At 37.2% G+C, this 26792-nt stretch overlaps 1 protein-coding gene across 1 annotated transcript in view; it reads left to right on the top strand.

Moving 5' to 3' along the window:
- The window catches only part of BARD1 (BRCA1 associated RING domain 1), an 83240-nt gene that overhangs the window by 6163 nt on the left and 50285 nt on the right, over positions 1-26792 (top strand). Inside the window, exons 2-4 of the mRNA XM_030326622.1 lie at positions 5532-5588; positions 10072-10220; positions 23863-24815. Coding sequence (XP_030182482.1) covers positions 5532-5588; positions 10072-10220; positions 23863-24815 — 1159 coding nt within the window. The remainder of the gene's footprint in view (positions 1-5531; positions 5589-10071; positions 10221-23862; positions 24816-26792) is intronic.

Here is a 26792-nt window from a genome sequence, read left to right as displayed (position 1 = left end):
GGTATGCATAATATTCTCTGTGCTCATCTGTCTCATAACAATAGATCCCATTATAATCAGTCATTAATAGACAGGAGTCTATTGCCCATTTGGCTTTTGGGATATTGGCTCCTTGATTTATTCAATATTTATCAACACTAAATAATTAGACATGATTAAAAAAAATTTTTTTCCCATGTGATTTACTTGAATCTGGCATACAAAATACACAGAATAAGATGCCTTTGTGTCATTATTCATATCCCTTGTTAACAGTTTTGTTTATTCTGAAGACAAATACAACAGATTGTTTAATTGGCTTGAAGATCCTGTGCATTTTGGTGTTAAATGTGTTGGTCCACACTTAAAAATAACTTGGCGATTTTCTAAAATGTAAGAGCATTGTGGTAGCTATCTTGCCTAATGTTAAGTAGCAGTTTATCTCAGTAAGCTTAGGGAGCCATTCTGTTAAGAAATAGGTCTGCCTCAGTATTGTAATCTCAACTGAATTTACTTTCCTTTTCTTCTTTGCAAAGAAATTTTTATATCAATAGGCCCTTTTTAAAAAAAAAAAAAATTGTTTGTTCTCCCTACTTAGTTCTTCCCCAAGTTATAATCCTCTGACTGCGCTGATCTTTCCAAATCAACTACATGTGAAGTAACAGAAGTATGACTGCAGATTGGAAAAAGTAGAGTAGCTGAATTTTCAAGGTACAAAAATCCTGTTACCATGCAAATGTCTTTTCTTATTCTTCTGGACTTTTTTCTTTCTAATATATATGTATATCAAACAAAGAATAGGGTAAAGATAAAATAGAATTCTTAATATAAATTCATTTTTGCATGTACTCTTCCATTTGCTTCATTCACTGAGGATTTATCGAAATTCTGCTGTTCGTATAGCACCATGCTAGGGAGGTAGTGGTGGGGAGCTCAGAAAAAATGAAAGTCAAGATCTCTTGTTTGTAGGGCCAGAATCTATTTGGAGACCGGGGGGAAAAATAAGGAATCAAGCAGATAAAATACAAAATAATTTAGCTTTCAGCATTGATTTCCAGGGCTCCAACTAGATGCCATCTCTCTGGAACTTGAGAACATTTTGTAATTCTCTTAAATCATACACTAACTTTGCTTATCAGATTACCTAGTTAGATTATAAGCTCCTTTATATAGATTGTATTGCAGTCAACCTTGTGTTCTTTACATGTATGGTGTAAGGTACAGATTTTGCATGAGTGATGGTATGGAAACTAAAATTCAAGAATTTCTGTGCTTTGTTTAGTGTCATTTTTATTATATCATCCTGTATAATATTTGGATAATGTGTTGGGCTTGAATAGTTTTGGGAGTTGTGAGGAGGAAGTGTATTCTAGGATGGGAGAACAGCCTGAGCAGTCTGGTTTTGGATCTTGGGTATTATTTGAGAAATGTTACAGACACTGGCCTGCTGAGAGCAGAGGTTTTTTTTTGTGGAGGAGCAGTGCAAGAAAATGTTGCTTGCTTTGGAGTTAACTGGATTGTGAAGAACTTTCTAATATTAAGTTTTTAAAAATTGAAATAATACATGCATTAAAATATTAAGGTATATGGTGATTAAATATTTAAGGGAATGACAGGTGGGCCTGAATCCTTTTCTTTAAGAACCTACTATGATCAATTTATTATGTGTCCTTTAAGAGGTTCTCTGTGTTTGTATAAGCATTGTAAGCCTCAGATGAGAAGATACTATACATCAGGGAGATGTATCATGATTTATTTAACCATTTTCTTGTTAAAATTTAGATTGTTTCTGGTCTTTGGCTTTAATAAGCTGTGCTGGAGTGAATATCCTTGTCCATGGCCTTTACAAAGTTTTAGTTGAAATTATTTGTGAACAGGGTGCCTGGCTGGCTCAGTCAGTGGAGCCTGCAACTCTTGATCTCAGGGTTGTGAGTTCAAGCCCCATGTTGGGTGTAGAGAGTACTTAAAAAAAACTTAAAAAAATAAAATTACGCATGACTATAATCAACAAAGTCATTAAGTCAGAGACATAATAAAAATATTCATTTGCTTCATCTGTACTCCAGATACAACCTCTTTCATCTCTTAGTTCTTCATGGTTTACATCTACATTTCCAAATAATAGGTTTCTATTGCTACCTCTTGATTTTTTTCCATTTTAGACATTATTTATTAACTTTCTAACTTCCTGCACTAAAAGATCAGTTTTCTTACTATTATCTCTTCACTTTCTACTGTGGGAGATGACTGGGTATAAAATTTGAAGGACAAAATAATTTTCAATCATTATTTTGAAGGCTGGGTATCCCTTGTCACCCTTGGGATGTCATATGCTGTTCTGGATCCTTAAAACAAATAATATTTATATGCATATATGTATATATATGTGCATATGTATATATGTGTATGTATGTATGTATATGTGTGTGTGTATACAGACATATATATATAACGTTTTATTTCTTAATCTCTGGAATCTCTTTATTATCCTGTCTAGACAGACATCTTTGGTATTTTAGAGTTTCAGTTTTGCAAGCACCTGAGTATCTCTGAAGGATAAATTCCTGACACAGGAATAGTTGAATTAAAAGTGGATGCATTTAAAATTTTGATACTTACTGTCTGATTGTAATAAAAATTGTTTTATTGCAGAGTATCTTCTCCTCTAAGCTCTAGCCATTGTCTGAAAGCCTGGCTTTGACAGAGATCAGTGCCACTCTTTATCTGCTCTGTGAGCTCTTCATTAACAATTTTTTGAACTTGACACCACACCTCCCTCTCCCAGTCTTGGGTATAACACCCCTCTCACTGCTCCTTCCACTATGCATGCATACATACTTTTCTGCACGTGCACATACTTCTCTGTCAGTCTTCCAGTGTCCTTCCTCATCTGCTAACAGCACCAAAAAATATATTCTAGCTCACTAATTAGAATTAGTATAATTTATCAATTATTCATAGATACTGGAATCATTGCTAATCACACTATAGCATCTCAGTGCTAGGGTGAAGGGTCAGAACCAGAGATAAAGGGTTCAGAGTTATCATAAAAAGGAAATTTAAGTTTAGAAATAGAATCAAGGCATTGAGTCGAGTACTGCCATAGAAAGCCAGAAGACTGTGAACTGCATCCTGGGGATAAGCCTACAATTGAGAGACAGGAAAAGAAGCAGCTGACGAAATGCTGGAATAGGCGGATAAATGTGCTATAAGAAAATTAAAACTCAACAGAAGGAAAGGTTTCAGGAAAGAATGTGAGATCAATGTTGCCTCACAGAGAAGTCAGGGAGAACGAGGCCTAAAAATGCTTTAGGGAACAGTTTCAGCAGAGTTGGGAGTTCAAGCTAGGGAGATAAGGAGATGGAGAGAACCATGTAGAGCACTTTCTGAGGACTTTACATCCACAGAGAGGGGAAGAGCTGGGGCTGAAGGTAGAGTGAGGCAGGAGCTGAAGAAAGGGCTACTTTTTAGGGTGGAGGAGAGAGTACCTGTGCGTGTTTAGTTGCAGATAGAAGAAGAAATTTTGCTGAGTATAATGATGAGAATCGACTACTTTAGGAGACAGGGAAGATACTGGCTCTAGGGACAGGGAGAGCAGCACATTTTAAGAAGGAAGAATGACTGCAGGACATCTTTCCCCCTGAGCCCAGAGGGAGGGACAGGGTTATGGGTGAAGAGGAAGGAATAGGCCCAGGTGGTGAAAAGCTCACAGTCAGGTTAATGGGATTTAGGAGCATGGAGATTGTTTTGAATAGCCATCTATTCAAGCATTTGTTATACAAAGGTGAAGAAAGTACCAACTGAATTTATAGAGACCCGTGTATATATCTGTCTGTATATATCTGTCTTTTTATCATTGTTATTCATCCCCTGAGAGTAGGCAAGGAAGGAGTGGACTGTGGGGCCTATCTGGTACTACTGGCATCTGTGAGTGTCTAAAAGGTCAGTGCAAATAGGGTGGTGGTGGAGATGTCCGTGAAGTAGTAATTGTGGCCTGGGAATCCAAGGAGCTAATGAACTGAATGGCCTTGTCTGAAGGCAGAGAGCAACTGAAGGTGGAGGTTTGGTCAGAGTGGTGGAATAAAAAAAAATATAGGGAGTATATAATGATAGGAGGAAGTGAGATACATCACTTCTGAGATCTTAGAGCCAAACTTGTGATGAAGTAGAATTCAACACACTTGATTAGGAGAGATCAGATTAGATTTGGTGGGTGAAATAGTGAGCAGAAATTATAGGAGGAGCGTGAGCATTGTAGCAGAGATCATCTTCATTGCCAGAGTCACAAAAGTGCCTGGCACTTCACAAGTCATATTTTTACACTGTGATCTGTGTGGTGGGATAGAAAACTCAGACATTGTGAGTTTTTAAAAAGCAATGGGTTTTATAATGTCAGTGAGCACCATTTTTGGTATCTTGAGGATAACATTATAGGTGTGTACTCTGTTTTTAGCATTCTTTCTGAAAGCTCAATTTCACTTTAATGTTCACATCTATTAAATGTGCTATTTGATACTTTTGATCTTTCAAGAAATGTGGAAAACTGTTTTTATTGATATGTGGTACATATACAGAGGTAATTGGATAATAATGCTGTAAATACCTAAAGGTCCTAAGGTTAGTGTAATAAACCAAGCACAAAAAATATTCATCCTTCAAAAGCTTTATTTTCTCCTGTTTGCTCTTGCTGCATTACGCTCTCTGAATACAATGACTTGATGTGTTTATTAATAAGTACGTACTGTTACTTTCTGAGGATTATCAAATGTAGCAGGTATTTTGATGCACAGTAATTGTGTTTCTCTCTCTCTTTCCCCAATGCCATGACTCTCATTCAGTCCGTAGAATGTCAACCTGATGATTCCTGTTTGCAGTTGCTTAACGAACAAAACAGTCAGTTAATTGTGAACTGAAAGAATGGCTGTATTTTTGACAAGGCATCTATGTAAAATAAATTGCCTCTTAACAATAGCCAGAAACCAGTGCATTCCTATGGGAAACCATGAATGCTTACGGTCAAGGTGGTCAGATGTTCTGATTTTCCTGGGTCAGTTCTGGTTTACACCTGCTATCCCAGTGTCCTGTTTAGTTGTCATGCCCTGTCACTCCCAGAAATGTTCTCATTTGGACGATATGTTATATGGTCATTCTGCCTTTTAGGCCTTATTTTGAAATTTATGGTCTATACTTTGAATCATTAAGCGAAGATGTATCTTAGTAATTGAAAGAAGCAGTCAGTGGTCGGTTTTGCCATCCTCTATAAAGGTATAGGGATACTTACACAAAGTTCCTTCTTTCTGAATTCCCACTACATGCATTATAAAAAATGTTACAGTTTGTACTGAGTTTGCTAGTAGCTATTTGAATTCAGCAGATGTGTGATGATACAATATTTAATCAGGGAGTAACAGCCTTTCAAATAAATATATCCTAATCTTCTGCTTTGGAAAGAGAAATACAGTAGTGTTGGCCCTTGGATTTATGAAATGTTGGGTAATAAGTGTTTATCTCACAATGACCTAAGTCTTGATTGTCTTCCTTTCTTCAAACAGCACTAATATTCTGAGGGAGCCTGTGTGTTTAGGGGGATGTGAGCACATCTTCTGTAGGTAAGTAATTATGACTTGATCCATAGTGTAACTATATTTTTTACTAGGTCATCCTCCTGTAACCATATTAGTAATATGTTGTGTGTTATGTTTGTGTAACTCTCATAGGCTACAAATAACTTACTGTACATTGTCTCATTTTGATGCATAAAACTGTCTTACTTTACAAATAAGAGCATCAAAGCTCAAAGGGGGTGACTTGTTCAGAGTTGCATAGCTTAGCAAGTAGCTTGGGGAGAAAAATCTGTTATGTAATTGAAATACAGCTCTTTTTTTTTTTTTCCCTTCTGGTTATTTTGGAGTCTAGACCTTCCAGACTGTGAAAATCTTGCTCTGGATTAATTTTCTGGGGCTTCTGTAACAAAGTACCAAAGACTGAGTGGTTTGGAATGACAGAAATGTATTGTCTCACAGCTGTGGAGGCTACAAGTCCAACAGCAAGGTGTCAGCAGGGTGGTTGTTTCTGAGGGCTGTGAGGAAAATCCTGTCCCATGATTCTGTCCTACCTTCTGGTGGTGGAGAACCTTTGTCTTCTGGCAATCTTTGTCCTTCCTTGGATTTAGGTCTATCACTGATTTTGACCTTCATGTTCACACAGCCTTCTCTTTAGTGTGCATGTTTGTCTCTGTGTCCAAACCTGCCCTTTTTGTAAGAATGGCAGCTTTCCTGGAGTAAGGCTCACCTCGATAATCTCATGTTAATTTGATCTCGAGAAAGACCCTATTTCCAAATAAGATTAGGTACCGGGGGTTAGGACTTCAACATCTTTTTGGGGGACACAGTTCAAGCCATAATAGTTACTATGGAATTATGTTCATGTTATAGTATGAAAGCCCTGGCATATAGATTAGAATATTAGATTTTCATCTCATTCTATTTCTTATTCTGGAGAAATCAATTAAAGGACTGAATGTCTTGGTTTAATTGTCTCTGAGACAGGGTCCATGTAGCCTCCTTTGCATCAGTTTTTTAATGACTTCAGTAATGACGCATGACTATCTGGCATGAATGACTTCGGCATGAAGTTTAAGCACACAAGAAAATAATTTACTGTGTGACTGCTGTGGGCTGATGTGTGGGAAGTGACTATGCTTGGGGTCCCAGTTTTCCTTCTGGAAACATGGATTTGATATATGGGGCATATCCAGCTGGAGGCTGGGATAGGGAATAGTACATGTTGCCCATCCACTCTCCGTTTGGATGATGACAAGGACTTCACATGGGCAGGGCACGTGCGTCAGTCATCCTCCTTTCCCCTGTGCCCACGTCAGAGATCTTCATGGCAATAAAGCGGACTGCCGACTACAGAGCTGCTCAAGGCAGAAACCACAAGTAATACCCAACTGCTCTTTTCTTCCTTGTCACATCATTAAGTTCTGTCACCTCCACCTCACAATGTGCCTTGAATCTTGAATTTTCCCACTCTTCTCTGTATTTACTACTGTTTATTTGATCCAAGCCACCATTGTATTATCTCTCCTCAGACTAGTATAATAAGTTCTTAACTGCTCCCCTTCCTCATTTTCTACATTCTTAATAGTGATCTTTTAAAAATGTAAATCACATCCATATCCTTACCTTCCTTAAAGTCCTCTAGTGGCTTCTTTTACAGTTAGAATAAAATCCTTACTCTTCACTATAAGGTCTGGAAGACCTGTACAGGACCCAATTCCTGCCTGTCTCCAGCCACACTTCTTTCTAGCTCACCCTGTCTAGCTAGCTACCTTCTCCTTTTAGTTCATTAAACACACCAAAGTCATTCCCGCCTCAGAACTTTTGCACTTGTTATTTCCTCCTTCTAGAATGTACTGCCAAATTTTTGTGAGGCTAACTTTTCATCAGTTACATTTCAACTCAGATGTCACCACCTCCAAAAGACCTCCCATGATGCCCTTATGAAATATGCCCACTTCCTGTCCTTACTTGGTAGTAAGCAGATTGATTTTGTTTCAGCTGATGTACTCGCTGTATGTAATAGATCGGTGACAAATTTTGATTATGTGATGCCAAGAATTGGGTAACTGTATTCTTTGCAGATTTGCAGCTGTGTAAAACTGCTAACCAATGTTGTAAATACCATGCAGTTTTTTAATGTTTATTTACTTTTGAGAGAGAGAAAGAGACGGAGGGAGGGAGGGAGGACCAGAGAGAGAGGGAAACAAAGAATCTGAAGCAGGCTCTAGGCTCTGAGATGTTAGCACAGAGCCCAACATGGGACTCAAACTCACACACCGTGAGATCGTGACCTGAGTCGAAGTTAGACACTTAACCGACTGAGCCACCCAGGCACCCCGTAAATACCATGCAGTTTTAAAAGATGGTTTGATATATACCAGTCTAGTTGAAGCATTGAAGTGGAGGGGTGCTGGTTGGAGGGGCACAGATTTTTATGTCATCGACAGTGTTATGGTAGTTCCAAGGTACTTTCGTGTCAATCCCTGATAAAAGTAGTCCATGTATTCTCTAAGGTAGAAATCATTTAAAACATATGGCAGACATATGCAGACTTTTTGGCTTTGGATCATTTTACACCTTTAAAAATTGAGGATCCCAAAGCAGTTTTGTTTGTATGTGTGTATTTACCATGTAAAACTGAGACATTTAAAAAATACCATTCACTTAAAAATAACAGTAATAAACACATTACGTAGTAACATAAGTCACACTGTTTTAAGGAAAAATAACCATTTTATAAACCAAAGAAAAACTAGTGAGAGTGACACTGTGTTATATTTGTGCAAATCTCTTCGTTGCTTTGATGAATAGAAGACTGTAGATTCTCGTATCTACTTATGTAATCATTCTGTTGTGATCTAATGTTTTGATTGCAGTATGTGAGTGAGGAAGATCTTGTATTATACATATGCATAGTTGGAAAAAAGAAGGATTTTTAAATAGACTTTTTAGATAATTATGGATATTCTTCTTTGATACGACACCATTACTTAGCAAGTGCTAGTTTCTTTAGATTTGTTACAGTGTGGACTTTAAAAGGATACCAGTGAACTTTTTGTATTCTGTTCCAATAAATTTCATTGACTTATCCTATGCTGTGAATGGATCTTTCACCCAGCATGATTTCCTGACCACATCTGTCGGTCATTTGGAAAATACTGGCTTACTGAGTTATACAGATCTATTGAGAAATAATATCTTTCCCCAGAATTCTAGATTAATGTTCACAAAATAATTTGAGAACATTTATAAGATGAACATTATAGAATGTGTAAAATAGACTGAGTACTGGTGTGGTGCTGGGTAAGTGTCTCACCTAATTGGATCTCATTTTCTTTATCTGAAAATAAGGTAATGATTTCCTGATGACTGGATTGTGACTCTTGTCAATAGTGTTCCTCAAATACTTAAGTATTACATAACAATTGATGATTTCAGTCCCCTGTACAATCAGTTTCCCTATTTTCTCTGTTGGAGTTTTAAGTTAAGGGTTCTTAAGTACAAGCAAAGAAACTCAAAGAAGTCCCTTTCTTTGCTAAAGAAATTTGACATTCATCTGGAAACTCTCTCTTAGCCCAGGTATGGATTACAGATTTGTTTTATAACATTTATTGAGTTACTTTGCATCAGAAATCATGCCAGAATCGAAGATACAAATAATAGAACTAACCACAGGCTTTTTCTGGAAGGATCTCATAAGAATCCTCTGTGTCTACAAATGAGTGGGTCACATGAAAAGGAATGTGGTATTTGGGAGAGATGTGGTTTTTATCAGTTAGGTTACCCAGTCTTGTTGGAGCTCCTTTGGTGAGGCTAAGGGAAGAGTGGATTGTTAGGTTTCTTATTTCTGAATCCACAGATAAGCTTTGGAGGGGGATTGTGACCCCCCCTTTTTTTCTACAAGAGCTTATGTATATCTTCAGATTTGCAAAGGGTTTGTAACCCCTAAAGTTAAGAAAATCCCCCTAACTGTGAGACTAACTCCTAGACAGATAACCTGAGATGATTTGAGTCTACAGGTTATAAAAATGTCTGAAAGAATCAAGTATCTTTTCTCAGAAACTACTTTAAAACCTTTAGACACTTGTCTGCACACAAAACAAAAATTACCTTTTCCAGTCTCTTTGCAGGAATTTTCCATGAAACATAGTGTTAAGATTTAGGATAGAAAAGGTTGAAATGCATGGCTATTTTGCATTTGGTACTAAATATGTTTCTTTATGTCCCTTTCTGTACTCTTACCCCTTAGAAGCTATAGATTTATTTGCATGAAAAAGATTTGCAGAGTAATGTCTAAGTAAAATCTCTTCATATCAAATGGCCTAAGCGACTTTAGGTACAGATTTGTATGTGTGTATCATACTCTTTCAAAAACATCATTGTAACAAATATTATATGATTGCCCATTGCTTGTTAAGACAACCTTTATTTACTTCTGTTCAAACTGTTTATGTTTATCTTTTGGAATTAAAATTCTGCTGAATGCATTGATATGTATATATATATATATATTTTAACATTTTTAAAGTAATTGTGTAAGTGACTGCATTGGAACCGGATGTCCAGTGTGTTACACCCCAGCCTGGATACAAGATGTGAAGATAAATAGACAGTTGGACAGCATGATCCAGCTTTGTAGTAAGCTCCGGAATTTGCTGCATGACAAAAAGCTATCAGGTGAGAAAGATCACTCTCTCTCTTCATGAAATATCTGATGATGAATTCATATTGATCGCAGAAAGTATGTAAAGATCTGTCAGGAATTCTGATGGCATATTTCAGATTTGAAGATTGACAGCGTTTGCAATTATTTTGAGAAGTGACAGATAACTTAGAGATCACTTAGAGAAAGCAGGGTCCAAAGAGGTTAAATGATCTCACCTAACATCGCATGTGTAGTTAGTACTGGAAATGAGAAATAGAGCCCATTTCTTCTGATTGTCAGTCCAGACACTTTGCACCACCTACATTGCCTGCTTTTTACACTTATAATAATTTCTGAATAATATACATGGAAAAGTGATTTTGTCCTTAAATTCACTTAAATACACTTTTACAAGATAGAATACAACCTTCTGTGCATCGCTTTTCTAGACTGAATTAATTAGATGAGCACATTTTGAAAGAGCAAAAATCTAATATTCATTTTCTTTTCTATTTAAATGGGGGTTAATGTTTTTCAAATTGTTCTTAGACTGTGTGTATTAACTATATATCTTCCCATTGTGCTTTCTGCTGGGAACTAATTAGCTGTGGAAAGAAAGTTAAAGGTTTTGAATCTTCATAATTAGATACTGGAATTGTCTTTTTATTGATCAGATCATGTCATTTTAGCTTATGTTTATAGGATAACCTTTTCTTGATTGGCAGGATGCTGTGAATGATTGATAATGCTCACATAAAATGGTTGAATTTCCATTTCTAAATCTTCTGATCTTAGATTTCTGACAAGCTGTGTTATTGTCAGCTACTAAAGGTGAAGTTGATTAGACAAATTAAAGAAACAAGGCAAATACTTTGTCTTATTGACTAGGTCCATATTTTTAAGAAGAATTTAAATCATAGTCTACCTATGAAAAGTTTTCTTCATCTCATCATTGTATTAGACTATTCTTTTAGGATATAATATGCTATGTGATAAAGTTTTACATGTTTTCAGATGTAATTATATACTCGTATACATTTCAAAAAGTATTTACCTTTTTGAAAAAATAATACTGCATTATAAATCTCTTTAAGAGCATAATGAAGAAACTTCATTATTGTCATCTGTATTTTTTTCCTTCTTACTCAGAGGTAGGGCTGATAGTGTTTAATTTTCTAATTAAAATGATTAGTGTATGATATGCCCCTCCCTACCCCCCCCCCCCCCCCATACAGATACCATTGATTAAAGAGAGTTCATGCATCTTTGGAGGGAGTTGAGGGGGAGGATTAAAATCTTTGGTTTTTTTTTTTTTTTTTTTTTTTTTTTTTTTTTTTTTAAGATTTTCTAATTTTTAAGTAATCTCTACACCCACTGTGGGCCTCAAACTTACAACCCTGAGATCAAGAGTTGCATTCTCTACAGACTGAGTCTTCCAGGTGCCCTTAAACTCTTGATTTAAGTGTACAATATGAAAAATGTTCATGTCTGCCTGAAAGTGGCTTTTGTCAGATCTTCAAGATGTGTGGTCTCTTAGGAACATTGGCCATGCATTGACATCTGAGGTGCTATTCTGAGAATTCTGTCTGTCGTGATGGTTTGATGTGATTCTTCTCCAGTTTCTGTGTAGTAATATATTAGCTTGCTCAGGCTGCTGTAACAAAACACCACAAACTGTGTGGCTTAAATAATACAAATTTATGATCTCACAGTTCTGGAGGCTAGGAGTTCTAGATTGAGGTGTTGGTATAGTTAGTGCCGTCATAGTCTGTGAGGGAAGGATGTCTGTCAGGGAAGGTTGTCTGTGAGGGAGGTCTGTGAGAGGAGGGCCTCTCTGCTTGGTTTGTAGATAGCAGTCTTCGTGTTACATGGTGTTCTCCCTGCATGCGTGTTTATGTTAAATTTCCCCATATTTATAAAGACACCAGTCTTTTTTTGCACTATAGAGTCCCACTCTACTAGTTTTTACTAACTATATCTGTAATGACCCTGTTTCCTGAGGTCACATCCTGAGGTACTGGGAGTAGGACTTGGATAGATGAATTTTATGAGGAACACAGTTTAACCCATAACAATGTAATGTGTAATGTGACCTTTTTAATGCTAATAAAAAGGGAGCGGAGTAACTCTTGATGGGTAGTGAATTATAGCATAGTGGGGTATGGGTATAGTGCCTTGGGGTGCAAAGAAGAATAAGGTAGGGGACTTCTCCAGAAATTCTACTGTCATTAATGATGGTTGAGTCTTTAGTATGGTTTTCATATTTTGTGGACCATGTATGAAATGTCTCCATATTTAATCACTGCTAAGGATATTTATAAAAATTATCAGGTTTAGAATAAGTTTTTGCATGGGGCCAGAGGCCGTTTAGAATGTTGTCTTTGTCATGTAAAAATAGATTGGGAGTTTGAGGAGAGGATTATGGTGATTCATTTTTCGAAAGCCGTTTTGTGTTCATTTTCCTTATTATAGTGACTAGTAACTACTTTTGTCTGACCAGACTTCAGCAGTGCTGGCTTTATCATTACTTATTTTAGCATGAATTGAAATTTCACAGTTTGGATAACATACAATCAAAATTTTAGGAGCAGGAAGGTCATCCTAAATCACTTATTCTGTAGGTGAGGAAATTGAGGACTTAGGTTATGCAGGAACGTCACAGTGTGAGTTTGTTTACTTACTTACACTGTACATTTAGCACAATGCTTTGGTTAGGTGTATAGGTGTTCATTATACTTGTTGAATTGGAGACAAATTGGCAGTGGTAAGGGTTAATTCATACCCCAGAGACTAAACTTAATTAAAGCTATTTAATTTAAAAAACTTTTTTTAATGTGTATTTATTTTTGAGAGAGAGAGCATGTGCATGAGTGCACATGAGCGGGGGAGGGGCAGAGAGAGAGGGAGAGAGAGAGAGAGAGGGAGGAGAACAGGATCTGATGTGGGCTCTGGGCTGACAGCAGAGAGCCCTGTGTAGGGCTTGAACTCATGAACCATGAGATCATGACCCGAGCCGAATTTGGACGCTTAACTGACTCAGCCACCCAGGCATCCCCAAAACAATTTTAAAACAAATTCTCAGGTTTTGATTTCAACAATTCATTTTATAATGGTAACATCTTCCTTTTCTCCTTTTACAGAAGATGGTAAATCTAGAGTATAAACATATTGAAATATAAATCTCTGTCCAGAGCTATAATTTACATGGTGCCAAGCTTATTCTGCTGATTAGTGGCATCGCATTAACTTTTCCTCCTGAGGTTCTGCCAAAACAAACTAGCCTCAAAGGGCATTGGAGTTTTTTTGAGGGTATTTCTCTGTTTCTTTATAGTGTATTCGATATTTTATGTAGTACCTTATGTTAGTTTACGTAGCAAGTACCTCTAAAATTAAAGTGGTATAAGGTGTACTAGGTTACTAGGTAGAGGGAACTAACAGTTGGGGACAAATTATGTTTTATCCTCTTTTTTTTTTTAATGTTTGTTTATTTGGGGAGAGAGAACACAGGTGTGTGGGGCGGGGAGGGGCAGAGAGAGAGAGAGAGAGGGAGAGAGAGAGAATCCCAAGTAGGCCCATGCTGTCAGTGCAGAGCCCAACACAGGGCTTGATGCCCCAAACCATGAGATCATGACCCGAGCCAAAACCAAGAATTGGATGCTTAACCCGCCGAGCCATCCAGGCATCCTGGTTTATCCTCTTTATAATGAGGAAATTGGAAACAGATCTCATGAAATAAGGGTGTTAGATTAAGTGATCCCAAGGTGTAGCTTGAAAATCATCTAGTTCTGTTAAATGGGTGTTGACGATGATGAATTAAGTGGGATGGTCAGATATCTACATCTCTATTTTTTTTAAGCCCTGTAGTTCACAATTTATCTTTCAAAAGAACCTTGTTAGTTGCATTTACTATGAAATATATAATTACTGTAATTAAGGTGGGTAATTAGGAAGAACTTGTCAAATCATGGACATGGTATATGATATACTAGAGATAAAGAAGCCTGATTTATAGTAATGCTTTTTAAAATGAGCTTCTAAATACTTGAACAGGTTTTCCTCAGTTCAGTGTATTTTCAAGAGAAAAGATTGTCACAAATTTTTCTGAAAACCATTTATGGATAATTTTACCTTATTCTTTATAACATAATCTGTTTTCTACCAATGGAGTTAAATTTAAAAGTTTGTATTTTATATTGCTTCCCATCATATTAAATCAGACCTTGCAGGTGCTGGTTAGGCTCTGTGAAGCATTTGTTGGTATTGGTGGTGACGTCTAAAAAAAAAAAAAAACATTTTGATTATGCTTTCATGGGATCACAATTTCCTTTTCTGTTTTCTGGCTTCCAAAGAGATGCTTGTCTTTCTATAGTGAATTACATAGTATTTCATATATGTTATGACTTTCTTATAATAGATGAAGATGAACATTTGAATAGTTGTGTTGCTGTTGTTTTTTAAAAATAGAACTGAATACTTCTTAACTTACAAAATAATCATTCTTGCGGTTGAAGGCGTTAATGTTGCACAGATGGTAGCAAAGTACTTTCCTTTGATTTTTAATAAGGGACTAGTTTGTCAAAGAGATTTCTCAACTTCTGTTGTGAAACCTATAATAGAGAATAATTTGAAAGGCACACAATGTACATCATTATAATCCTTTGATGTAGATTAATGATAGCTAAATCACATTTTCTAATTGCCTCTTTTTTCTATAGTTTATTATTAAATTTTAAGAAAAAACTTGGCAAAGCTGCTTCTTAGCAACATGTGCATCTCTGTTCCTCGATATCTTGTGGTGTCCTCAGAAATATTTATATTCAGGGATAGAATTTTTAAAAATGTCATCATTAAGAAATTTACTATGTGGAGGAAGGACCAATATTTTTCTTCATGAAATGAATATGACAGTTTATAATGCTTAGAAGCATTCACTCATAAAAATTGTTGTAGCTGTTAATATTGTGATTTATGTTCCAGCAAGGTGGGGGTTTTGCTTTTTACAGGTTAAACTTAGAAATGCTGTGTAAAATGCAGAATTTACAATCATGTTTGCTGCTGTGGTCCTTGCTTAGTTAGGACAAGATGTGTAATTTCAAAAACAAGTCATTTCTGATACAATTGCAAGTCTAGAAAAAAGGTCAAAATGAAATCTTCCTGAGAGTATTTATTGCTACTGGATGGTTAGTGAGATTATTGTGTATGTATAAATTACATGAATATATGCTCTTTTCATTCACTTCTTTGTAATTTAAGGGATACATAGACCTGAGTATGAAATTGTGTTTTGTTTGTTTTGTAAAGATTTTATTTTTAAGTAATCTCTATACCCAACATGGGGCTCTGACTGACAATCTCAAGATCAATAGTCGCACACTCCACTGACCAAGCCAACCAGGCACCCTGAAATTCTACATTTTGTAAATTTTATAAGCATTAAGGACTTTAAAAAAATTTTAATGTATTTATTTTGACACCCAGAGAGACAGTGTGCCTGTGGGGGAGGGGCAGAGAGAGGGAGGGAGACAGAAACCCAAGCAAACTCCGTACTGTCAGCACAGAGCCCATGCAGGGCTTGAACTCATGAACCTTGAGATCATGATCTGAGCTGAAACCAAGAGTTGGACACTTAACCAACTGAGCCACCCAAGGGTCCTAGCATTTGACTTGTTTTTAATTGAAAATGTCATCATCTATCTTTAAAAGAAATTTTGGAAAATCAAATACAAGTTTTTACAGACTACCAGAGGATTAACCGTTAAGTCTTTGTAATCTAGATTCTTAAAAAGTAACACTGGTAACATTTCGTGTTGACCTTTCCTCTAGACGTGAAATTATATCAGAAATGACTTGTTTTTGAAATCTACCAATCACTGCAGAGGAAGGACCTTGTTAGAAATTAGGCATTAAGTCTTCTGTGTGAATGGATACCTCCTCTGATTGTTTTTATTTCCAAGATACCTCATCTTGATTGTTTTTATTTCCAAGATCCTAATATAATAACACTTTGTGGACCAAGTGATGTTCAGCTAGGATGTAAGAAGGATGCCAGAGAGTCTGACGTTACTCAGCTACACACTCCTGGCTTCAGCTGGGTTTGTTGGTTTACTCTCTGGCCAGTATAATGCTACCATTTGCACCAGGAGGAAGGGATGGCTTCTTTGGAATAGAATGGAGTTTGACTGAATTCCTTCGCTAGAGACATGTCTATGAAATTTCTACAGAGCTAAATACGAATTATTTGTTTTTTAAAATCTATTTTTCATTTTTCTTACCTGTTTAAAGTGCTGTCTTTACGGATCTATTTATAAACATAGGAGCTTTATGCTCACGAAATAGGAGGTGAAAGAGGAATAGAAAAATCAGTTTTGAACTAAAGAGATTGGGGGCGCCTGGGTGGCGCAGTCGGTTAAGCGTCCGACTTTCAGCCAGGTCACGATCTCGCGGTCCGTGAGTTCGAGCCCCGCGTCGGGCTCTGGGTTGATGGCTCAGAGCCTGGAGCCTGTTTCCCATTCTGTGTCTCCCTCTCTCTCTGCCCCTCCCCCGTTCATGCTCTGTCTCTCTCTGTCCCAAAAAAATAAATAAACGTTGAACTAAAGAGATTGGAGATTTTAGTTTACTCATCCTCTGGTGTATTAATAATTTTAAATGATAAAATAAAAAAATGTTCTGTGTGAATAAAAAATACTTAAAAGGAATTTAAAAATAACTTCTTTCATAATTTCCTTTTCTCTTGTTAATATTTTAAGGCATGAGAATGTTGAGAAGAAATCTATTCCCAGAAACAAATAAGAAAAATGAAACTAAAATTATGTTGTATCTCTTAAGTATTCAAACTTTTCAGGAATAAGCACACTTGGCAATTTTATATAACACCTTAGTAGCATCAGACACATTTATTTCCTACATAGCAGATGTTACCAGTTCTTAGGAAAAAGATACCACTGGTTTTCTTTTTAAAGTAGCATAGTGTTAGAACGAAGTTTGTTAAAATTTTGCTTTAGAGTCTGTAATGGAAGAAAAGTCTTATAAATAAACAGTTCTCTTCATCTTGAATGAGGAGTGACTTCTCAGGAAAAAAACGTTAATATGATAGCTTGCTCTTTCTTTCTTTTCTTGCTTTTCTTGCTTTTCTTTCTTTCTTAGGACAAATAAAACATACTCCAAGTACCTTTGTTGGTCAAAGGAGATTACTAATTCTGTCAATTTGGAGAATGAGTTCAGGCAGTAGGAAATTATTTGTTAGGCATTGTTAACCTTGTCAGGTGGTGGTGGTAGTTTTTCCAGTTTCCCTGCCTTTCCTGGGTTCTTTCCTATACCTGAAACAGCATCTTGGTAATCCAGTTCCTGTGGAGAGGAATGCAGGATTGGGTGACCTCCCTGCCTCTCCTCTCTTTTTAGCTTTAATTCTTTAAGTGAGAGAATTGAGTGACTCTCAAGTTTTCTTCTAGCCTTTAAAACGTAACCTCTCTTATATAAATGCTTCTCAAGATTTAAGAGCAGATATCAAATAATTTATTCGCCAGTATTTTTCGAGCACCACTGATTGTGCTCACCACTGTGCTGGGCTGACCTGGGTTGGTTTTACCACCCCTGTGTGGGGTGGGAGGAAAGAATTTTGAGGGAATATATATATTTTTTAAACATTTTTTTATTTTTGAGAGAAAAGGGGAACACAAATTGGGGAGGGGCAGAGAGAGAGGGAGAGAGAATCCCAAGCAGGCTTCTTGCTGTCAGCTTAGAGCCCAATGTGGGGCTTGATCTTGCAAACCTGTGAGATCATGACCTGAGCTGAAACCAAGAGTTGGAGGCTTAACCAACTGAGCCACCCAGGTGCCCTGGGAATATTTTTTTAAAGAAAAACAAATGGGCTGAAAGGCAAAAACTAAATAAGACAGACAACTTGAAGGAGGATCACTGACAGAATCCGAAAGTAGATCACTATACAACTCATTCACTGACTATTTCTTACTCATCTGTTAATGGACAAGATTGGTAGGTCTAAAAAAATACAATACATATAGAGATGATAATATATAGAGAGGAAAGAAAAGCTCACTTTTCCTGTGTGCCTCCTCTACTTCACTAGATGTGTGGGTTTTCCATACATTAAGTTGTTCCGTGACACTGGCTGGGTGTCCTACAGTTTCACTCTGTTCTGACACTGCCTGTCTGGAGATAGCATTAAGAGCCAACACAGGTTAAGAGCTCAGTCCCACAAGTCTGCCCCCCACCGCCCTTCAGATGCTACCTGGCTGTATCTTGGAGGTTCCCAGGACCTCCTTGAGTTTGATTAATTTGCTAGAGTGACTCACAGAACTCAGGAAAATGTTTTACTTAACTAGATTACTGTTTCCTATAAGTGGATGTAACTCAGGAACAGCCAAATAGAGGAGATTCATAGGGCAAGGAGTGTGGGAAGGGGTGTGAAGCTTTATTGCCCTCTCTGGGTGTGCTGCTCTCCCAAGACCTCCATATGTTCATCAACTTGGAAGCTTCCTAAACCCTTCCTTTTGGGCATAATTGATTAAATCATTGGCTTCTAGTGATTAGTTCAACTTGCAACTCCTCTCTCCTCTTGAAGGTTGGGAGTGGGACTGAAAGCTTTAACTTTCTCATCTTGATTGGTTCCCCTGGCAACCAGCCTTTATCCTTAGAGGGACTCCGAGAAGTCACCTCATTAATGTAAGCTTAGGTGTGGTTGAAAGAAGCAGTTACGAAGAAAAGACACCCATTTTCTCTTTATCACTCATACTATTTTAGAAACTGGAAACATAACTAAATATTTATAACAAAAGATGCCCCTATAGGTTCTCTTGGAAAATTACAAAGGTTTTTGGACCTTTGTACCAAGAACTGTAGATGAAGACCTAATATATTTTATTACTTTAAATTACAATATCGCATGTAGTGATACTTGGTGAAAAGTTTTAATGTTTTGTGAAAATAGGTATGAGTTCAAATGCCAGCCCTTTCAGCAACTAGGTGTATGACCTTAAACAAGTTTTGTTTTCTGTTCAATTTATATAAGAAATATAAGAGAGCATTCTTTTTACAACAGATTAAGCTATATAAAAGTAAAGTGTGAAAGTCCTCCTCCACCATTTTACCTCAACTGAAAAGTAGAAATTGCTTTCTTTTACAGAGGTGCTGTTTTCATTGTTTAGTTTTCTAGTTCCATGAATTTATGAAGATATTTGGACATAAATGCAATAGAATTTTTATTTATTTATTTTTTTTAATGTTTATTTTTATTTTTGAGACAGAGAGAGACAGAGCATGAATGGGGGAGGGTCAGAGAGAGAGGGAGACACAGAATCGGAAGCAGGCTCCAGGCTCTGAGCTGTCAGCCCAGAGCCCGACGCGGGGCTCGAACTCACGGACCGTGAGATCATGACTTGAGCCGAAGTCGGATGCTCAACCGACTGAGCCACCCAGGCGCCCGCAATAGAATTTTTAGAACATAAATGAGATTGTGCTACACTTAACAAGTGTCTTGAAGTGGCCACATAAGATCTTGTAGTGTAAATGATCCATAGTTAATTCATTGCCGATTGATGAACACTGATTTCCCCCCCTGATTTATGCTATTAGGAATATTGCTGCAGTTAACATTCTTACACATTTATGTTTGCAGGTACATGCATGGATATTTTCTATTTGGTAAGATAGATGACTAGAGGCCAAATTGCTTTGTGAAAGGGTGTATACATTTAAAATTTGCAAGTATTTTACCATATTGCCTTTGAAATTCCTGGATTTGATTTGCTGATGTTTTATTTGGCAGTTTTGCAACTTTGATTGTAATTGGCAAAAGGTCCATCGTGGATTCCTGCATATACAGAGTGGGTTGCGATACAGGACATGAACTGTAAGCTTAGGGAATTGACTTTTTGTGGTAAGCCCAAATGGGCTTGCTTTTTTTTTCCTGCTGGGAGACACTGCCCAGTCCCTCAGATATGCGCGCTGCAAACACAGTCCTGAGAAGTGTCTGGGTACAGAGCAGCCAGGGCCTTGCCTTCTTGGCACACCCTGCAGACACATGCAGGACACTCAGAACCCCTGGCAGCTCGTGTTCCCCCCTTCCCCCCATCAGTGTTTCTTCTCTAGTTGCCTTCAGTGGTGTAAGCCTGAAGCACGTGACTCATCCTTGTCACCTCCACCTTCTTGTATTCACTTCATCACCAAATTTTATAAATTTTATCTCCTAAATACTTTTCAAAGATTTCTTTTTTTTCCCTCCTACCACCTCTCCAGTCTTGTTACCTTCTACTTACACTCCTATTCTGGCCTCTTAACGATTGCCTTCTTCCAATCTCTTTTCTCTCGCTCCACTCAAGACTGATTTTGTAAAACACAGATGCACTCATGCCATCTGACTTACATAAAACATTTTATTGGTTTGAAGAGCAGCGAGGAGGTCCAGTGGCTGGAATGGCAAGTAAGGAGAGAACAGGAGATCAGGAGGGTAGTGGAAGATCAGGTTGTTTCTGGCCTGTTAGGTGGCTACTAAGATTTTGGCTTTTTTTCAGAGCCAGAGTGGAAGTCTGGAGGGTTTTAGTGACATCATTTGATGAGTTATAAAGGGATCGCTGACTGCTCTGTTGAGAATAGACTTATGGCGGAGGAAGCAAGTACAGAATCAGGGAGATGATTTAGGAGGTTATTATTACTAATCTAGTGCATGATGATGGTGTCCTATACCATGCTGGCAGGAATGGAGGCAGTTAAGAAGTAGTCAGATTTTCGGTGTATTTTGCAGTTGGAGCTATAGAACTTGCATTTTGCGTATAAGGCATGAAAGAGATAGGAGAGGCAAGTTTGATTCTAAGGTTTTTGCCCTAGGCTACTGGATTCATGATATGCCATTTACTGAAATGGGGACAACTATAAGAGGAGCAGGTTTGGGAAGATGTGGATCAGGAACTCAGTTTTGGTCATGTTCTGTGTGAGATACTTATTAGGAGTAGACGTGCATGTTAAGAGTTGTTGAGTAGGCAGTTGAATATTAGTCTGAAGTTGAGGGGAGAGGTCACATATATATGTTCACAGATATATATATGTATATAAACATATATATGTATATGTGTTCACATACATATATATATATAAACAGATATATCTGTTCACATACATATATATATAAACAGATATATCTGTTCACATATATATATCTTACATATATATGTGTGTGTGTGTGTGTGTGTGTGTGTGTGTGTGTGTGTATGTATGTATGTATATATATAAGATTACCAAGGAGGTGATTGCAGGTGAAGAAGTCTCAAGCCCTCCCACCTCAGAGATTGATGGAATGAGGAACACCAGAAGTAATACTTGTGGCTGAACTCTTTATGTGCTTTATATGCTGAGCTCTTTATATGCTAAGCTCTAGCCACGTTGCTTTTTATCAATTGAATATGCTAAACTCATTTCTACCTTAAGACCTTGGCACTTGTTCTACCTTCTACTTGGGAACCACTTTCCTAGATATTTATGTTACTGCTTCCCTTTTGTAATTTGTCATGAGGTCTCAACTCAAAAGTGAGTTTTACAGAGAGGCCTTCCTTGGTGACCTGAGCTAACGCAGCAAAGTGTTTGTACGAGTACTCACCCACAAATTGTGGCACCTTATCTACTTGGGGACAGTGATTCTTTTCTTTTTTAAAGTCTACTGATTCTTTGTGTTTTAATTTCTGATTATTTATTTTTACTTTTTTAAATTATTTTTATTTATTTTTAAGTTTATTTATTTTGAAAGAGAGAAAGAGAGTGCAAGCTGAGGAGGGGCAGAGAGAGGAGAGAGAGAATCCCAAGCAGGGCTTGCAGGGCTCAACTCATGCAGGGCTCAAACTCATTTACCGTGAAGTCATGACCTGAGCTGAAATAAAGGGTTTGGGTGGTCAACCGACTGAGCCACCCAGATGCCCTTAATTTCGGATTATTAGTAAAAAGTTGAAGAAATTCTTATAGTACATATATTGTAACTGTATAGCTTAATGAATTTTCACAAACTGAACTCACCCAATAAACAATACAAGTATCCTAGAAGAATAAACACTATTCTAGAAGCCTCTTGTTGCCCCTTTTTAGTCACTAACTCCTTTCCCCATAGTTATCGGATAGTCAGTATTTTGACTTAACACATCATATTAGTTTCAGCTGGTTTTATGTATTGTTTTGTATCTGGCTTCTTTTGCTCAAGCGTATATTTCAGTATGTAGTTAAAGTTCATTCATTCGCATTAGTTTCTTGTTTACATAGCTCAAGATTATATGAGATGACACCTAAAGAGTTGTGACTGTCTTCAATCCCCTAGATTCATTTTGTTTGAAATAAGTTGAAGTCATGTTGTGTGAGTCCTCCAATTTTGTTTTTCTTCATTATTGATTTAGCTTTCTAGGTCTTGTGCCTTTCCATATTATAGCTCCTTTGCTTTCTTATGTAAATTTTAGAATCAGCTTGTCTATTTTTACAAAAAAAAAACAACTAAGATTTTTATTGGATTATATTACAGTCTGTAGTTCTATTGGGGAGAATCAATGTCTCAAGATTGAGTCTTATTATTCATGAGCATGGAATGTCTTTCCATTTGTATGGATTTCTTTCATAAATATTTTATAATTTTCAGAACTTGTATGTATTTTGTGAGATTTATGTTAAGTATTTTATGGGCTTTTTTGGTACTTTTATAAATGGTACTAATGTTTTTTAATTCTGCATTTTTTTGTTATATATCATATAGAAACATAGTTGAAGTTGAACTTGGTATATTGACCTTGTATTCTGAGGCTTTGTTAAGTTAAAGTTACCTGTTAGTTTCATTAATTTTTTAAAAAAAATTTTTCTTGAGATATTCTATGTAGTGATTCAGGTTAATTATAAATAGATGGTTTTATATTGGTGTGCCTTTTATATCTGTTCCTTGGGGTGCTATCTAGGAATTTCAGTATATGTTGACTAGGAGTGGTGAGAACAGACATCTTTGCCTTGTTCTTGACAATAGGAACAAAATGGTAGTTGCAGTATTTTACCATTTAGCATGATATTAGCTGTGTGTATTTTTGCCCTTCATCAGGTTGAAGAAGTTCCTTTTTGTCCCTTGTTAGTTGGTCTTTTTATAAAGTCATAAATGAATGTTAGATTTTGTCATTTTTTTCTGTATCTGTTCACAAAATCACATGGTTTTCCTTTAGTTTGTTGATGTAGTGAATTATTGTTGTAATGAATTGTTGGTTATTGATTGGTTTTCAGAAGTCTCAATGAACAAGTGTTAATTTTTTTTACTACTGCTTATTAAATCCCATATCTGCCTGCCTGCCTGTCTATCTATCTATCTGGCATATCTTTTCTCCATGGCTCTTATTGTCACCAGCATGCTGTATGTTCTACTAATTTACTTGTATGTTCTGCCCATCCTCAGTGGAATAGAAGTTCCATATTTTGTTCTCTGCTGTATCTCCAGTCCCTAGAATGTTGTCTGGAATTAAAGTAGGATTCTGTATATACTTGTTGAATGAGTGAATATCTCCTCTCAAGGAGTTCATAGCCTAGGACAAGGGAAAGGTACACAAATGAAGTGTGATACACCTTAGGAGAACTATGAACAAAATCCTTTGGGAGCTCAAGATGGGGGAGATTAAGTTTGTGTAACAGATTTCTTTTCCTTTTTTCTATCAGATTTGAAAGAAGACACATCTAGGCAAAATGTATTCAATGATGCAGAAAATAAGAAGAATTCAATAAAAATGTGGTTTAGTCCTCGAAGTAAGAAGGTCAGATATGTTGTGACTAAAGTTTCAGTGCAAACCCAGCCTCAAGTGATAGATGATGGGAACGCTCAGCAGGCCTCAGTGTACAAATTTGTCTCTACAAGTCCTCCAACAAGTGTTCCTGAGAGGGCTAAAAAGGCTTCCACGAGGTCCGGAAAAAAACAAAAAAAGAAAACTTTAGCTGAAATCAACCAAGAATGGAATTTCGAGGCAGAAAAAGAAGATGGTGAACCTGACTCCAAAGAGGAATTTAAGGAAAAGCTGGTGTCTTTCTGTAGCCAGCCATCTGTTATCGCTAGTCCTCAGACAAATGGTGACATAGACTTACTAGCAAGTGACTCTGTAACCGAATCGGAGTGTTCTAGAAGCTTAACTGAAGTCTCTTTACCATTGGCTGAGCAAATAGAGTCTCCAGAAACAGAGAGCAGGAATGAAGACGCGACTCCCGAGAAGAATGCTTGTGTGAATCATCTTACATCTAAGCAGCCCTTGCCATCAGGTCATAATGGGCGACCTGGACGTCGCAGCAGACGGTCCAGTCCCATTTCTAAGAGATGCAGAAGCAGCATTCCTGGCACGAGTGGGCAGCAAATGCTGCTTTCAGAAAACAAACCACTGCCTGGCTGCTCTTCACCACCTCCAAGCAAACGTAAAGTTGGTGACACATTAAGGAGGAAAAACAGTAATATATCAGACGAATCCATGAGCCTTTCACCAGGTACACCACCTTCTACACTGAATAGTCCAAGTTACAGACGGATGATGTTCAGCCCTTCAGCAATGAAGCTGTCTCCCGGTAGTCTTACAGCTGTGAAAAGAAATCATAGAGGAGAGACTTTGCTTCATATTGCTTCAATTAAGGTAGGATGCTTGCTGTGAAATACAATTTTAGAATGAGACCGACTATAAGAAACAATTTCTGTGGAGCCTGTGAACAGTGACATGAGATTACTAGGATAATTAACCTGCTCATGTGATACCTCCTTTGAACCAGAGAAGCAGAATTCGTAGGGACTGTGTCCCTACCTCAGAGCAGTGGCCCCTGGGCCTGAGGAACATAATCTTGTAAGAGAAAACCAGTATTTCAGTATTTCAGCTTCTCCTTTGCCAAGGGCTTTCATTTCTCTATTCCATAATGATTTTGTTCAGTTTTCACCAGTTTCTCATGCTTTAGGAATATAGACAAGGGCCAAGTTACTGCTGGCAACACATTGTTACCCAGCCAAAGAGCTAGGGACAGTGTGGGAGATGACAGACTTCTGTATGTTTGACACTTGTAGTGGGCACTGCCAGAATTTGCAAGGTTGAAAGATGTGGTCTGTACATTTTTCCAATGACCTGGAAATTTGATTATCAAAAATGGCTCCCGTGGTTGACCCTGAAGGAACGTGTCTGTATCCCACAGCCAGACATTTCTTTTAATAGTGTGTTCATTAAAGTTACCTCTCTTTATTTACTGCCTCAACCCTAGGGCTATGGCAGTGTTAGTTTTTTTGGAAACTAGCCCATTTGTCAAGCATGAGTATACGTGCAAGGGTTAACCTTTGGAACTGACTCAAGAACTGCACATAGAGGGGAGCAGTTAGCACCACAGCTTTACAGACTTTGTGATTTCATGCAAGTGTTATACGAATCAAATACAGGTGAGCTTAGTACTAAATTAGGATAGCTTTTATGATCTTTTAATAAGTTCACCAGGAGATCCTTGGGTGTTTTGCGCAGATAGAGATCTTTGGAAGATCTGGAAGGAACCCATTGGAGGCCCCCGCATATAAGGCTGATGAGCATCAGGCAACATCTGGGAAGAATATGGAATAGACATTGAGTCCAGACATTCCTGTATTTTTGTATGGTGAAAGGGAAAAGCACAAAAACGAGCTTCCCTAACTGTTAGGGCTTTAATTTTATTTTTTTTCTTGCTTTATCTTCCAATAAATGATGACTATAGAGTACTCTATATCTGATACCAGTGAGGAGGGAAACTGCAACATGACTACATGCCGGTTTCTGCACACATATCCTTTGAACAACTTGAATTTTCAGTTGGTCCCTGTTATATTTATTTATTTTTTTTTTGCAAAGCATTGATTTAAAAAACCAGACTATATTTTTGTCCTATTTGTTATGTAAATAATAGATATGCGAATAAGCTATTATAATCTTAACTTTATATTGCTATAAATGCTTCATAGACACAGTAGCTAGCATAATAATGATGTTTTCATTTCTGACTAATATATAAGAATGTAGACTGCTTTAGTTTCTACATTTTCCTTTCTGGGAATTATTTTCAGACTACCAGGCAGGATTCCATTTACATGGGTAGAGAATTTTTCTTTTAACCATATGTTTACTAATGAAGATCTCTAAGACCTAGGCCATGGTTTGACAAACTGTTTCTTAAAGGGGCAAATATTTTTAGCTTCCCAGGCCATGTAGTCTCTACAACTATTCATGTCTGCCCATAGTTCAAAAGCAGCCATAGACAATATATAAACCAATAAAAGTTGACATACAAAATCATGCATCTGGTCTACAGGCCATAGTTTGCCTACCCTTGGCCTCAGCAGTGGAAAAAAGACAAAGAATCTTAAGACAGGAAAAATAAGATGCGTCTTGTGAATTTTCTCTAGTGAAGATTGCTTCATACAAGTTTTGTCGTATTAACTAGTTTACCTAGGAAGAGTCTTCTTGCCAGCATTAAAGTTACCCATTTGATTCTTTTGCACTTATCAAATACTGTTATTGTCATTAGTTGGCAGATTCTGATACAGTACATTTAAGACAAGGTAATTGATTTCTATTGTTTTTTTTTAAATCACTGTTTAATAAGAGTGC

This window comes from Lynx canadensis, chromosome C1, assembly GCF_007474595.2.
Source record: "Lynx canadensis isolate LIC74 chromosome C1, mLynCan4.pri.v2, whole genome shotgun sequence".
Lineage (NCBI taxonomy): Eukaryota > Metazoa > Chordata > Mammalia > Carnivora > Felidae > Lynx > Lynx canadensis.
Note: the sequence above shows the minus strand (reverse complement) of the source record. Positions and strands in the feature narration are given on the sequence as shown.